Below are 15,575 nucleotides of genomic sequence, written 5' to 3'. Positions count from 1 at the left end.
TACCAGGACAAGTGGATTTTCTTGAGGGACAAGTAGATTGTGTTCCGCTTTAGTCCCTTGGACAAGTAGTTTTTTTTTTTTTATTTCCACACCCCTGAATCATTACTGTATTGATCCAAAGAACAAAATTCAGTTACTTATCAGCATTTTGAATGCTGTGAAGGAATGAATGAATGAATAAATAAATAACAATGCTAAAGTTGCTGCTGCGCCACGTTCCACTTTAGATGGAGTCTAAACAAAACCCTACTCACTATGCCACGTGTTAAGTCCTAATTGGAGCTGACCTTTTGTCTTATTTTACTACTCATAACTGTCCTAATAGTACCCCTAGTTGGGTATGGTTAACCCAAAAATCTTTTATGAGGGATCGTATTATTTCTATTGCCTCAGGGGTTAATAAAGACCGTGATGCAACTAGAGCTGCTGTTGAGACCAAGTTAGCTAGACTGATGCTCGCACACCAACAATCCCCCTCTCTTTATCTCTACAAATCTGTTTGTGACACCAGGGCACAGTTGGACGCAATTCTTTTGCATTCTGTTGAAAAGGCGATACGATGGACTAACGCCACCTATTATCGTCATATATGCCAATAAACCGGATCGTCTGCTGGCATCTATGCTACGTAATACGGCATGCTTTAATAGAGTGCACACTCTCCAGCTTCGCCCTGGTGTATGCACTTCTAACCCGGACCGAGTCTATGATGCTTTTTATTTTTTTTACTCTGCCTTATACTCAGCACCTCCCTGGCCCCCATCACTTTCAGCTATGCTTTCCTCTCATCTCTCACACTACCCACACTAGAACCCGATGCCTTAGAAGTCAGTAATGTCCCTCTCCCACCTAAAGAGGTGGAGATTGCAATTGCTTGTCTCAAAAATGGAAAGTCTCCTGACCTGGACAGGTTTACAGCAGCCTATTATAAAAAATTTGCTACATTACTAATACCCCACCTTACCACTCTATTTAATTCTATTCGTTCATCCGACACTTTCCCCTCTGCTATGCTACTCACTCAACTCAAACTATTTTGTAATGTCGATAGGTTAGATACAGAACGGCACAAGACGACACGCACACAATTTTTTTCCCATAAATATACAGAATCAGAAATAGAGGACATAGTGAGACCCTTTAGTCACACAGAATGGTATTGTTAGGGTGCTCTGGGAGATACATTACGGGCCTTACATCATCCCAAGCGTTGAACGCTGGTAACTTGCACATTTTTTACTTTCACTTTTACCAACAGTGTGCTTTTCTATTTATGTGACTTTTTAAATTTTTGTGTTTGCTATCAAGCAAGCTTTTACTGACGTGTTCCATAGGTCTTTGTATGGGCAGATGATTGACTTTGTATGCCTTGCCTTCATTTTCCTGTTTTACATCTCACTGACGAGACTGTTATGTTTGTTTATTTCTTTGTTTTTCTGCTAAAAACAATTTAATAAAATATGTTTTAAAAAAAGAAAGAAAAAAGAATACTACAGCAACTATACTCCACCCCGAAAGCTTATCATTACCATCTACCATGCCTCAACCGCTTTGTATCAGGGCTGCCCGCTTTCACCGGCTTTGTTTGATTATGATGGAGCCGCTAGCGGCACAGATTGGGAATAATCCGGATGTAATGGGGGTGAGAGTGGGTGAGAACGGCTACAAATGCAATTTATTTGCTGATGATTTTCTACTCACTCTCACGGCACCACCTACCTCTTTACCCAATCTTGGGCACATATAGGACAACTTTGCAGGGGTCTCCGGTCTTTGCATCAATGCCTCCGAATTGGAAGCCATGTACTGTAAGGTTCCCACCTCAGTTCAGCACCTTTACTCTCCTCAATTCTTCCTTGCCATGTACCTAGATTGCCTTCATATTTTCAAATTATTTCAGTTTGTCCTGTAAGCATCCTGTATCCATATATCCTCCCAATGGAGAAACCCTGATTTGAATCTTCAGAGAGTGGTAGAGCGGATTATTACCATTATGTTGAATGAAAAATTGTCAGCCATAAGGGAGGATCAGATGGATCGCTTTAATTTGGTATGGGAACCTTGGCTCTCATCATCATATCGCCCCGATATGAGCCATTGCTTCTCTCTGTATTGATTGTACATTGTACACATATATTATCCTTGGGTGTGTTTTTTTCTACTTTAATGTTACATATGGCTTCCTATGTTATTTTGGCACCGTACCAAACCATGTATGTCATTTGTATTATGATTTCTGTGAGCTATTTCTTACCTACTGATTAGGTATGCCTGGTTGTTTAGTTCTCCATGGGTTGACAGACCCTGTTTAGTTACTTACTATGCATATTCTGTATGTGACTTACTTTACATTTAAATAAAGCTTCTTTGTTTGATGGTTAAAGTTGCTGCTGCTTTATCTACCCCCCAAAAAAGCTATGTAAAAAGCAATCACATTTTTTTTTAAGTATCCCAATATTGCAACATTGAAAGCTGCAATACAGCCTCCCGATACATCTGTGAGGGCTCTTGGAATGCAGTGAGGAAAGATTTAAAAAAAAAAAAAAAACTGTCTGGTCACTATTGATTAACATCACTGGTCACTCAGTTGTTAATATCTGTGGCCTTTTTCAACTTAGGTAAGTGGACAGTTCTTCCCATGCTTCCATTCTAAGCCAATGCATTCCTGAAAAACTGATTTAAGAAATACATTGCTTTGCATTAACTAAGTAAAAACAGATGGAAGGAAGCTTGGTATTTCAGTTATGATATGAACATAAAAAAAGAAAATATTAAGTGGTATGGGAAATGGGAAATTGTGTTTCTCTTTCTTGTGGTTGTGCAGAATGAAAACAGATTGGAATCCACAGGTGTTGAGAATTCCCATCAACCCTATAAAACCATGTTGCTGAATGCGCACTGCCTGGGTAATATTAACCTTGTCATTACTCACATTGATAAGCTATCATTTATGTCATCATTACTGACAAGATGTAGCCAGCTATATAAAATAAGCTATACAAAATACTAATATATTAAAGGAAGCTGTGTCCCCACTGGGGTTTATAGGACCCATTAACTCTAGCCAGTTATTGTCACAACAGTCCTTGCTAACTAGTGCATGGCCCCCAAAAAAGATATCACTTGGCTAAAAGCATGCAATTTGCTAGGCAGAGAAGACTGTCTCTCTTTACAAGAACAGTATCTTCCTGTGTCCTCATGCACCAGTTCCTTTATGCAATTGCAACCGCTGTACCTAATATACTTGCATGTCACTGCACTGGAAACAGCACTTATTCTCACAGTTATGTTACAGAACCTGAATAATCAAGTGTATTCCACAGACAAAATAAAGATAACAAAGTCATAGTACATGTTAAAGAAAAGTGATGTGAAATATTTCCACAAGTGTAAAGGGGTATTTCCATTAGGACATCAATGACATATCCACAGAATATGACATAACTGTCTAACAGACACAGTCCCGTTCTCTGGGACCCACCCCTGGCCACTTCTTGCCTGTTGATGGTGGCTGGAGGTGGTTGGGAAGCCAAAAACAACCAAGCTGTGTTTTTAACAGTTTCTGTAACTGTCATTGACGCTAATGGGAATTGCTGTACGTAAAAAGTGTAGCAATGTCCGCAATGCTGACCTACATTTACTTCTCAGCTACATGACCAGCACGGCTTGTGATGCTTCTCTGTTTACACAATTCCAATTGAAGCCAATTGAAGTTATATAAACTGCCTAAAGTAGCACATTTGGCTGTTTTTTGGCTTCTGCATCAATTCTGGCAGCTGCAAAAAAGCTGAAGATGACTTAGACATCCTCGATCTTGAGATAGGTGCAGGCCCTAGAGGTAGGACCCACATCTGTCAGATATTAATGAAGTAATCCACTTTATAAAAAAACATATTCTTTATCCAAATATAGGTGATGAGTGTTTGCTCCTGGGGCCGGGGGTCCCAAGAGTCCCAAGCAATCTCCTGTACAAGCACCAACTCTCCTCTCAGGAATATAGGGTCTGCAGTTACTTCTTCATGCTCTGGCCCCCCTTCAGAGATGCACTGGCGGAGAACAGAGATGATAGCCCGCTCAGCCAATGGTACCCCATCACGGCCAGTGATTGGTTGGGCTGTCACTTTTCTTGGAAAATCGACAGACCCTACCTCACTGAGGTGAGAACTGAACCTCATACAGGAGATCGCTTAGGGGTCCCAGCAGTCAGACCTCCCAGCAATCAGACACTTATGCCCTATCCATTGAATTTTTATAAAGCGGAGTACCCCATTTAATGTAATATCCTGTAGATATGCAATAGATGTCTAGATGGAAATACCCCTTTAATAAAGACAGTTATATCACAGCATATGGTTAATAAATAAACATTGTAGGGAGTTGAAATCATAGTAGATATTTAATAAATATTGTGAATTTATATTAAAGGGTTGAAGTTGTAGGATGGGTTATTGATCTGCTACATCTCTGCTGTATAATCACTCGGAAACTCCAGTCACTCACTTCACGGTCGGATTTTGGATGACGTTTCTTTATTTTATTTCACTTAGTTCCATTTTTGACCACTTCACAGTTAAATCACATCCGTTCAACAAGAAGGAATGTACCTACTGCTGTTTGTTTGTAACCACATCCTTTTGTACAGTACCCAATGCTGTGATGCTGGAAACAATCCATTTGCTTATCTCATAGGGCTGCATTACCAGAGCTCATTTTCTATGACTACCATATAAATGGCAAAATTGAAGAATAATTGTAAAAACTAACCCTAAAAAAAGTTCAAAAGGTCATGTCTATTATTTCATGAAATGATACATTGGAAATCATCTGTTCTGTACAATCCTTTTAGGTTTACTTTCCGGAATTAACTTTACATATTTTGATCAATTACTTCTTGTATGTAGCAATGAAGGATTCTATTATATGTAGCCAGTGATAGACATTGTGAAAGTATGTATGCGCTCCGAACAGGGTATCAGCTTTTAACAACGATCAGTTATCCACTTGCTGCCAGAAACCACTTGGGCATACTTACAACTCTTGGAGCATGATGGGCCAGTCATATTCATGGCAGCAGCCCAAACATCCAACAGTGTATCTGTATGTCAACCCATTAGAGCTTGTGTTGCCTAACTACTTGCTGTAACATGTGTAGCATTGTGTTAGTTAGAGCCAAACAATCTGGAATCATTCCGGGATGCAGAATAGTTACCTTATGTGTTTTTTTTAGCTTTGGATGCACATTAATGGTTGTTTGATCGCTTTCATATAAACTAATGTTCACTTAAAGCTGAGTTATGTTGATGAAGGATTAGTAATGTAAAGTCAGGACACCAGAAAACCTTGACTCATTTTGACATCAGTATTAGTAGACATCCGTTTTGTCTACACTTTGTCATGGCTGAAAGGATGTTAAAAACCAAAGCTTTTATCTAGTGAATATATATGTATAACGTCCAAAGATCTCTATGTTCTTTCACTTAATCTCCTATCTACTGTAGGGACTGTGTTAGAGGACAGGAATGCCCTGGTGACCTGTCTTATTACCGCCACTGGAATCATTTTCCTGAGAACTTATTTTCCTATGAGAGAATCGCTATCAGTCATAACCCCAGGGGCGTCTGGAAAAAGTTATGGGGTGTCTAATATTACTATCATTATTTATATGAGTTCTATTTTTTAACATTCTGACTAAATGTTAGGCGAAAATGTCATTATTGTGCTAAGTCAGTGATCCTTCCAAGTTTCTGGCTTAAACAAAAAGTTCCCTTCTATGTGTCCCAGTATTAGATATCTATCATATTGGAAGATTTATATGCACAATTTTATAATCCTCAAAGGATTTATTTAAAATTTTTTGCTAATATTTAAAAGGACTTGTCAGCTGTCTTGACATATGTTTTAGTAAATACTTGCATTTTCCATAATAATAGTACTGGAAGACATTATCTTAAAACTCTACATTGTGCTGTTCCTCTGTTGCCCTTCCTGGAAACCTAGGAGTAAATGGACAACTGAGTGTAACCAGTAGTGATTAAGAGAATATTAAGTCATAGGTGTGGGCCTATCCAGAGGCACAGTTTAGATGAAGATCACTATTGATTCCAGACTCTTTTACCAAGAGAGATTTGGCCAAGGCAGCGGCTGCCCCTTTGAATCCTGAAGAATCTTATACAAGGTATTCACAGATGTTGTGCTCCCAACACAACGCAAAATGGTGAGTATGACCCTACAAGCTTGGGTATTGCTGTATTGTTATGACAGTTTCACATGTTTTTTACAATGGATATATACTTTTGGTGAAACTGGTTGTAACTATTCTCTTTGCAATGGTATTTGTCCCTCTATTTTCAGGCGCCACCCAATCACTACTGATAGTGTCAGAGTGTTTAGGCATGAAACCTATTGACCACAGAGTTTTAAGAAAAGATGCTCAAAATGTATTATTTTGTGAGCAGTGAAAGTATTTGCTTAACCTTACATGTTGGTAGAGGTGTGATGCAGCTCTTTGCCTAGAGAATGTGCACCAGTCTACAGAAGAAATTTGAAAAGTACCATAGTCCTTTCATTCTCCAGAGTGGTGTGGACCTTTTGGGCCAGAAACACACCCAAGATAATGACAGTGTCACGAACAGGCAGGACTGGTAGTGGATCCTCTGGACCAGAGAGGCGATGGCACGGGCCCTACCAGGGGAACGGAGTCTAAGGGACTACTGGTCTTCACCAGGGCTTGCTGCAAAGCGGGATGGACTTGCTGCGGCAGGTAGCCCCCAGGTCGTTCCCCCAATAGCGGCTCGACCTCTCTGGCAGCTTATATGGCGAAGTACACAGGGAGCAGGCAAAGGCGTAGTCGGACGTAGCAAAGGTCAGGGCAGGCGGCAAGGGTTCACAGGCGAGTAGACGGTAGCAAAGGGTTCGGCAACAGGCAAGGAGATACAGGCTACAAGGAGCGCTTTCTCAGAGGCACAAGGCACAAAGATCCGGCAAGGGCAGGAAGGGGCAGGCAACTTTTATTTGGAAGGAGCAGGGGTCATTAGCCAGCGCACCAATCAATGGTGCGCTGGCCCTTTAAATTTACTGAAGGTGGCGCGCGCACCCTAGAGAGCTGGGCCGCGCGTGCCGGAAAGCAGAGAGTGTCGGCGCAGGGAACGAGGCGCCGGGTAAGATAGACTGGAATGCAGCGTGAGAGCGGGGACCAGCCGCCACGGTAGCCGCGTCCCCGACACAAGGGATCCCGTGCTCCCGGTCAGTGTGTCTGAGCGGGAGGCACCGGGATCCCGAGGAGAGGGGACGAGGAAGCGGGCGCTCCGGTCCGGAGACGGGGACTGGAGCGCTCACTGTGACAGACTGGGTAGAGCCACACGTTGCGGAAGCTGCTGCACACAAAACCATGCTTGCAACCGCTGGCAACCACATGCCGGAGTGGTCTTGTCCGTATTCGGCTTCTACAGTGTGTGGCTCTACCATTATAGCATCATACCTGAGAGATATTCCATAACATACCTTACATAGATGGTAATACCCTTTGAAAGCTCATGTAAAATAGAGATTACTGTACAGTAGTACTGTACAGGTAGTTGTGTCGGATCACATTTATAAATGTTCTTTGATCCTTACTTTGTGTATAAAGCGCTTTGCTTTATACCCCGACAGTTGCAATGAATCCACTTGCAGGAAGACCCCTTCTTGCTATGAGAGTTCAGAATAAATGATATGTCTAAAGGTATCTCTAGAATAGTAATTTCCCTCTTGGAAGCTCTAGATAAAGAGGATTGAAAATTCTCTATCTATGGTTGATAGGAGGCACATTGGGGAGATTTATCAAAACCTGTCCAGAGGAAAAGTTGCTGAGTTGCCCATAGCAACCAATCAGATTGCTTCTTTCATTTTTCAGAGGCCTTTTCAAAAGTGAAAGTGAAAGTGATCTGATTGGTCGATATGGGCAACTGGTCAACTTTTCATCTGGACAGGTTTTGATAAATCTCCCATTATGCTTATGGTGATGGTCTCGGTGTTGACATATGGTAACAGTGATGATGTATCTACAGACATTTACTGGAATATTTAATAGTTGTTCTGGCCTGTGGATATACAATTGTCTATCTGGCGTCTGTCTCTATCTATTGATATGTGTTATATATTTTATGAGCATGAGAACTAGTCTGACTTGTGCTCCCACTCACATAGCAGCACTGCTCATTCTGCAATGTTTAGATTAAAAACTATTTATCTTTAGGAAGAAAGCGTTTGGCAAATTATGATACTGAGCTGCTCTTATTTTCCCAACATTATCTAGGACGTCTCAATTCAGATTGTTCCAGTAGCTGCTACCCGCAAAAAAATTCCAGAAAGTTTGTTGTTTATACTCTATAGCAGGGGTCTTCAACCTGCGGACCACCAGATGTTGCAAAACTACAACTCCCAGCATGCCCGGACAGCCAGCGGCTGTCCGGGCATGCTGGGAGTTGTAGTTTTGCAACATCTGGAGGTCGACAGGTTGGAGACCACTGCTCTATCGTTTAAATGTTATTGTTTGGTAGTTTTACAGTTTCATAAAGAAAAATCATTGTCAAGCAAAACATTTGTCTAGTAAGAATTGCTTGGCTAAATAAGAAGGGTATTATTAGAGAATAATGTAGAGGTCCTTGTGTATGCCTTGTGCTTACCTGTTTTAGCTGATGTGGCAAGCACATATTGATTTATTTCAGAACAGAAATTATGTTCTCGTGCTCCCAACATTTCCATGAATCTTCAGGATTTACAAAGAGAGAGAGGGGGGGGGGTCTCATTGCTGCAGTTCCCCAAATGAGACTAACTTAATTACGTGGCTAGACTCCTTCAACCATAAGCTTGAACTGCTGAGACTCAAAAGTTGGATGGTGTCAACTCAAAAACATGCAGATTTGATATGCTTTCTTATTCAAAAAGAAATATTGTCATGAGGCGTCTCAAGTGTAAATGTTTATATTTTGCCGGTAGCTCAGTGGCTCTTATCGAACCCCCACAAGGAGGGTCCCCTAATCTGCCTTCTACCACCGATGGTCGAGTCACTGATGAAGCCTGGATCGCCGATCTCATATGCCGTAAATAGTAGGGATCAATGTCTGCAGGTGTATATTATAGTAGTCCATAGAGATGAGCGAACTTACAGTAAATTCGATTCGTCACAAACTTCTCGGCTCGGCAGTTGATGACTTATCCTGCATTAATTAGTTCATTAAGTTCGCTCATCTCTAGTAGTCCACATAGCTCACTAACTGTAATAGGCTAAAATTTGTAAAATAAAATAATCCAAGGACTAAGAAGATCAAATATTTTTTACTTTTCTAAAGTCTCTGAATGTTCCTATATCTAGAACTAGACAGGCACACGTAAAATGTTGCCAGAACCCTTGAAACACCCACTAACCTCCCTTGTTCCGATCTCTGGGGAACTGGTTTGCGGTCTAAGCATTGGGGCTTCCTGTGTGGTTACATAGGCACTTTCTATGTAATGGCAAAATGTTTATTACATAATAAAACCTGTGTGAGAAAGGAAATCCAGGGCCCTTGTTCTATATGGGAAGTGTGTAGTGATTTATGGTTTTTGAAAGATGTGTGGTAATTTCTAATTAATTGGATAATAATATGTTATATTTTTACAAGGTTATTTCGGTTCTGACTATTTTTTTTTTTTTTTTTATAGTTTGCGGCATTTATGCAGACACCAATGGAATGAAACCCTGGTTATTCATTTACTATATTTATTTGGGAAATATCAAACAAGACCAAACTTAAGCATCTGTGCAATACAGTAGCTCTTAAATATGTGGCCTTTAACTTTTTTTTTATTTTGCCAGATGCTAGAGGAAATATCTGTCTGTCCTGCCTTTTCACATTTTTTACTAGTATAGAAACTTTGTTTTGTAAAATTGGGTTAATGTTTTCTTTTCAACATGAAAATTTACTTTATTTTAGTTTTCAAGTAGATCAAGAGTCAGTTATGTCTTTAATGGTGCGCATGTTCACACATATATAATTTTGCTGCAGATCTGCTGCAGATTTCAATGGATAGCAAAATCTGCTACAGCAAATCTGCAGCAGGAAATATGTATGTGCGAACGTACCCTAAAGGGGTATTCTCATCTTGGTATGTTCTGATGTATTCTAAGAATTTGGTTTTGTAGTTCTGGCCACCCACTGTACAGGAGACAATAGTTAATCCTTTATTACAAACATCAGCGGTGGTTCTGGTAGTTGGACCCCTACCGATCAGTAAATTATAGCATATCCTAATGATAACTCATTACTTACTTTAGCGGTAAACCCCTATAGACCATACAAAATTGCTGTGGATTTTATGCTGTGGATTTTAGCAATTTTTTTTAGTATTAATTAAATCTGCAGCATCAAACTTCAACATGAAATCCACAGTGGATTAAGTATGTGTGAACATATCCTGTTATAATATTTTATCACTTATTTATATAGCATAGTCATTCTGTATTGCATGGCACTGAGTGGTGTATGGACACCATATACAATACATATATAAACACAAATTAAAGAAAGCTCTATGAGGAACTTAATCTAAGAGTTAGGAAAAAACAGACATTGCCTACAGATATTGAGGGGACGCTACTTTTTGTTAAGTCATGATGTAAAGTACATATGCCTTGTTTTTTTTCACTTGTATCATACCTGAGGAAGAGGCAAGATAGGCCTGGAAATGCGCTTTATGCTTTAATAAATGCATCTAATTTACATTTGCATTGTGGCAGTGCCCAAGGAATCACTTACATTGGTTCTGTACTTTTCGGAAATGATAGTACCGTAATTGGAATAGATGGAATGTTTCTATCAATTCTGTCATGTAATCAAAATAAATGAAAATGCTTTTGTGTCTAGATATTGCTGTTACATACTTGTTATGGTGCCCCAGTATTCTTGTATTTATGGAACATTCACCTAGTGCCTAGTGCTGGTGGTCATATGCTCAGTAGCACATAAAATAAGAATCAGCACATTAAAGAGCTTTTTCTTTTTTTTTTTTTTTTTCAAGGGAAACTAAAGTAGAATTGCTACTTACACCTTTCAGCAGTGGCCTATTTAAATGCCTTTTCTCTTAGTCCTATGCCGGTGATTGAGGTTCTACCAGTCACCAGCATTCCTGACCCCGGTATTCCCTGTGTTCCTGACCTGCTTTGATCTGACTTCTGCTTGAGACCTGACCCTGCCTTTGCCTGCTGACTTTGTGCTATGCTACCCTTCTGGTTTGACTCATGCTTGTCCTGACTCTTAACTGTGTTCCCCTCTAGGTTCTTATTCTCTGGCTTGTCCCTGGTTTACTTTTTGTCTTATGATTTTGTACCTTTGTGCCCATGTGTTATCTGGATTGTCTGACTTCCCTGACACCCAGTGCAGTAGGGAGTGTAGGGGCCGTCACCTATTTTGGGGCCTCTGCCTAAGGGCTGATAATCCACATAGGAAGGGACAGTGGTAGAGGTGAGATTCAGGTCTGCACTGATCCCTACCTTGTATGTGACAACAACAAACTGTATGCCTAGGATATTTGTATGCAGCAGGTGGATTATAAAAGTGTTGCTGTAAACCAAAAAATGAACCCAATATGAACCTAAAAATGTTGTTTTAAGAATACATCACTGATGACTCATATTGCCACATATCTCTGCTTCTCCATTTGTTTCTTGGACATTTTAATGACTGAATTATGTTGAGTTAATATTTTGAATTCAAGGTTTTTACAGATGGATAACACATGCTGTTTATTGCAAGGCCTCAGACTGGCAGTATTGTCTACAAAATAGTTATAAAACACTATTAACTGTATATATATTTGCCTATTATTTCTCTTAAAAAGCAGCATATGAATTCTTCCTGCTTTAAAAGGGATAGGAAGTTTCACCCATTGTCAGCCATTCTGGAGACTAAAAGCCATGGGACCCAAAATACATCTATCCACCATGTTTGTACCTGTCATGCTGTTTTAATGGAAAAAGAAATAAAGTTACACAGATTTTTTAGAACTTCCAACCCTTTTTTTTGCATATATTAATGGATTCCAATCCTGGCCCATAATGGAAAGTGTTTGGTCACTGCGCATTGTAATAAAAACAGGAACAAATGGCACGTAAATAGAAAGAAAAACACTCATAGTGTAGAAATGTCTCCAATCACAGAGTGACGTGAATAGATTAAAAACACTCACCTTTGCTGGTTGTGCTAGTATGGACACAAATTTCTTGTAGAACATTGATCAAATTTACGTGGTGGGACGTGGGTGCCTCTGAAAGCCAAGCCCTGGTTACAAACCATGAAAATGGTAGGTACAGTACACATGGGGATTACCAAAGAGCTTTTAAAGAAGACCGTTGGCCAACCCAAAAAGATTTACTGTCATTAAATAGCTTAGGATGCCCTGATCAAACACCTTTTAACAATTTCTTTATACACCCTGCTGTTCCTGAGATATGAAGGTATATCGTTTGTCATGAACCTAATTTAAAAAATAGGAGTGTGATAGGCAGGATTATACAGTCAGTGGGTGTGAGTGTTGTACATTGAGAGGTGTGTCTGGCTGTATAACCCCTGTATATTATTAAAATTAAGTTTGTCTGACTGATTCCCTGTATTGTCAGACAAACTATAAACCCACATAGCTCCGGAATGTAAGGGCATACCAAGAAACTAAAAAGGTGTGTGATCAGGGCAGCCCAAGCTATTTAATGATGATACAATCTCATTTTTGTGGGGTTGGCCACAGGTCTTCTTAATGGTGGACATGAAGAGCATCATGACTTATCTGCAGTGCAAACTTCTTAGTAAAAGTTACATAGCCACATTGATAAATCTGGGCCTATAAATGAATCCAAATAGTAAGTCTAGCGAACTAGTGAACTGACTCTTTTTCAGTGATGTTTTTTTTAACTGCTTCTGGATGATTAAGCAGTTGTACAAATATTATTAGAAAACAAAAACTAAATTTAAACTTCCTGCAAGTTATTTTACTTTAAGATTTACTTTAAAATGTTAAACTTCCTGCAAATTATTTTACTTTAAGATTTATACGTAACAGGTGTTCTCCTTTAATATATACATTTTGCTGTATGAACTGAGCTCTAGACACACAGGTACTTATAGATATTAATATAATTTAGAACTGATCTAATAGCGGGGTGAATGGTGGGGTTTAATGGCTATGGGCATTATTGGACATTTGTTATCTGAAGAAATGAATGTATTTTATGATTTAAAAAGCAAAAGAAATAAATGTAATTACTAAAACTGTTTAACCCTTTGGCCTTTGTAGCATTTAGATATACTGTACATAGCAAGCTACAGGAATGTGCAACTCACAGGGGCAGCCCCCTAAAAATAATACAGAGAGTATGGGTATGTTGAAAACTTACAGCATGTAAAGTGATCAGTTATTTAAAAGGTATTTAAACATTTCCAGATAATTCTTTTATCATGCTTCAGGTTGCTAGAGTAAGTATAAACTTTCTGCAGTTTATTAAATATAGTTGCGTACCTAGACAAGAGGAAACTTCCATTACATTGCCAGGTTTTGCCACCCTTAACAGAAGGGCCCACTCTCTGTTTCCCATTCCATACATATTCAGTGACCCCCTTGGGACAATTAATCATTTTGTCATTTGCTGTCAACGCAGTTTCTCGGTAGAGAGGACCCCAGCAAAGGTTCCTGCCACCAAATAGGGATAGCAAGAGGTAATGGTCAGCACTTCTGTTGTGAGTGGTGGTGTGCCTGGCAATGTCGCACTAATAGAAAGTAAGGAAGAGGTCCAGCACTCACCAAAGACTGCAGTAAAGGTAGATCTTTTATTCACATGTCAGGAATTACAGGAAATAGGACGCAATTCGGCATCCTGCCAAATCCTGCCAAAACATGTCATGTGAATAAAAGACGTGAATAAAAGATCTACCTTTACTGCAGCCTTTGGTGAGTGCTGGACTTCTTCCTTACTTACCAAATAGAAATAGGACTAACCAAGGCTGAGCTGCTCTCCACAAGCCCCATGGTCTGACCTCCATGATATATAAAACCTTTTTTTGGATAACTATTGCTGCCAGTGAAACTATCATCTTTCATCTCTTTATGCAGGCTGCAGCTGAACAGGAGCAAGGAGCATACTTTCTTCCTGAGTTTGCACTTTCTCCACAAGGAAGTTTCCTGGAAGATACTACAGGAGAGCAGTTCCTTACTTACCGCTATGATGATCAAGTGAGTCAATGTTTTTTTTCCTTTTTAAATGTTCATATGAGAAATCCATTCCTCTTGCTTTATGACATCATGTATGCATGCAGTCATAACATTATAATTACTATCAGATAGTGTTTGTCTAGAAAATGTCTGTCTAAAGTTAGGCTGGTTCACCTTGGAATGACTGAAATAGTTTTCTAGACATTCAGTTATATTCTGAAATGTAATTAATAAAAAGTGAGACATTATTGTAAATACCACTCAACCTAGTAGAGCAGTGTTATCATAATGTGTAGCAGCGCTGTGGCTCACTGGTTAGTACACTTGTCTTGGGAGGGCAACATCTGTATGGAGTTTTATTGTTCTTCCAGTGTGGATTTCTTCTAAGAACATACTGTTCTGATACTTTAGGTAAACCTGTCCAAGTGTGTGAGGTCAATTGAGACAGAAACGTATGAGTGATAACAATATATCTGGGCAGCTGTTAAAGAAAAACTGTCAGCTTGCTCCACCCGCACTAAACAGCGGTACTGGTTGGTAGTGCGGCGGACGCTGATCAGTTTGATGCTTACCGTGCCCGGATATGCCGCGCCGTTCAGCCGTAATCCTCGATTTTGGGTATATGCTAATGAGGTGCTACCTGGCACCAGCTGGGCTAACTGGCACTCTGGCGTCAGTGCCGCTGGCCGCAGCGCCGCACAGCTCATCAATATTCCTCCGTCTCTCTTCATTACAGAGCGGGGATAAGAGGGAGGGGAGGAATATTGATGAGCTGGGCGGTGCTGCGGCACTGATGTCAGAGTGCCAGTTAGCCTGGCCGGTGCAAGTTAGCACCTCATTAGCATATATCAAAAATCGAACATTACGGCCGAACAGCGGGGCAGATCCGGGCATGGTAAGCATCAAACTGATCAGTGTCCCCCACACTACCAGCCAGTACCACTGGTTAGTGCGAGGGGAGCAAGCTACATAGTTACATAGTTAGTACGGTCGAAAAAAGACATATGTCCATCAAGTTCAACCAGGGAATTAAGGGGTAGGGGTGTGGCGCGATATTGGGGAAGGGATGGGATTTTATATTTCTTCATAAGCATTAATGTTATTTTGTTCCAGGAATGTATCTAATCCTGTTTTAAAGCTGTTAATTGTTCCTTCTGTGACCAGTTCCTGAGGTAGACCGTTCCATAAATTCACAGTTCTCATGGTAAAGAAGGCGTGTCGCCCCTTGAGACTAAACTTTTTCTTCTCCAGACGGAGGGAGTGCCCCCTCGTCCTTTGGGAGGGTTTAAACTGGAACAGTTTTTCTCCATATTTTTTGTATGGGCCATTAATATACTTATATACGTTTATCATATCCC

General features: G+C 40.1%; 1 protein-coding gene across 5 annotated transcripts in view; it reads left to right on the top strand.

The window, feature by feature from the left end:
- The window catches only part of ADAMTSL3 (ADAMTS like 3), a 516,054-nt gene that overhangs the window by 102,510 nt on the left and 397,969 nt on the right, over nt 1–15,575 (top strand). For all 5 annotated transcript variants that reach the window (XM_056572133.1, XM_056572130.1, XM_056572132.1 and 2 more), the window contains exon 3: nt 14,119–14,238. In XM_056572133.1, coding sequence (XP_056428108.1) covers nt 14,119–14,238 — 120 coding nt within the window. The remainder of the gene's footprint in view (nt 1–14,118; nt 14,239–15,575) is intronic.

The sequence above is a fragment of the Hyla sarda genome, chromosome 4 (genome assembly GCF_029499605.1).
Source record: "Hyla sarda isolate aHylSar1 chromosome 4, aHylSar1.hap1, whole genome shotgun sequence".
NCBI lineage: Eukaryota > Metazoa > Chordata > Amphibia > Anura > Hylidae > Hyla > Hyla sarda.
Note: the sequence above shows the minus strand (reverse complement) of the source record. Positions and strands in the feature narration are given on the sequence as shown.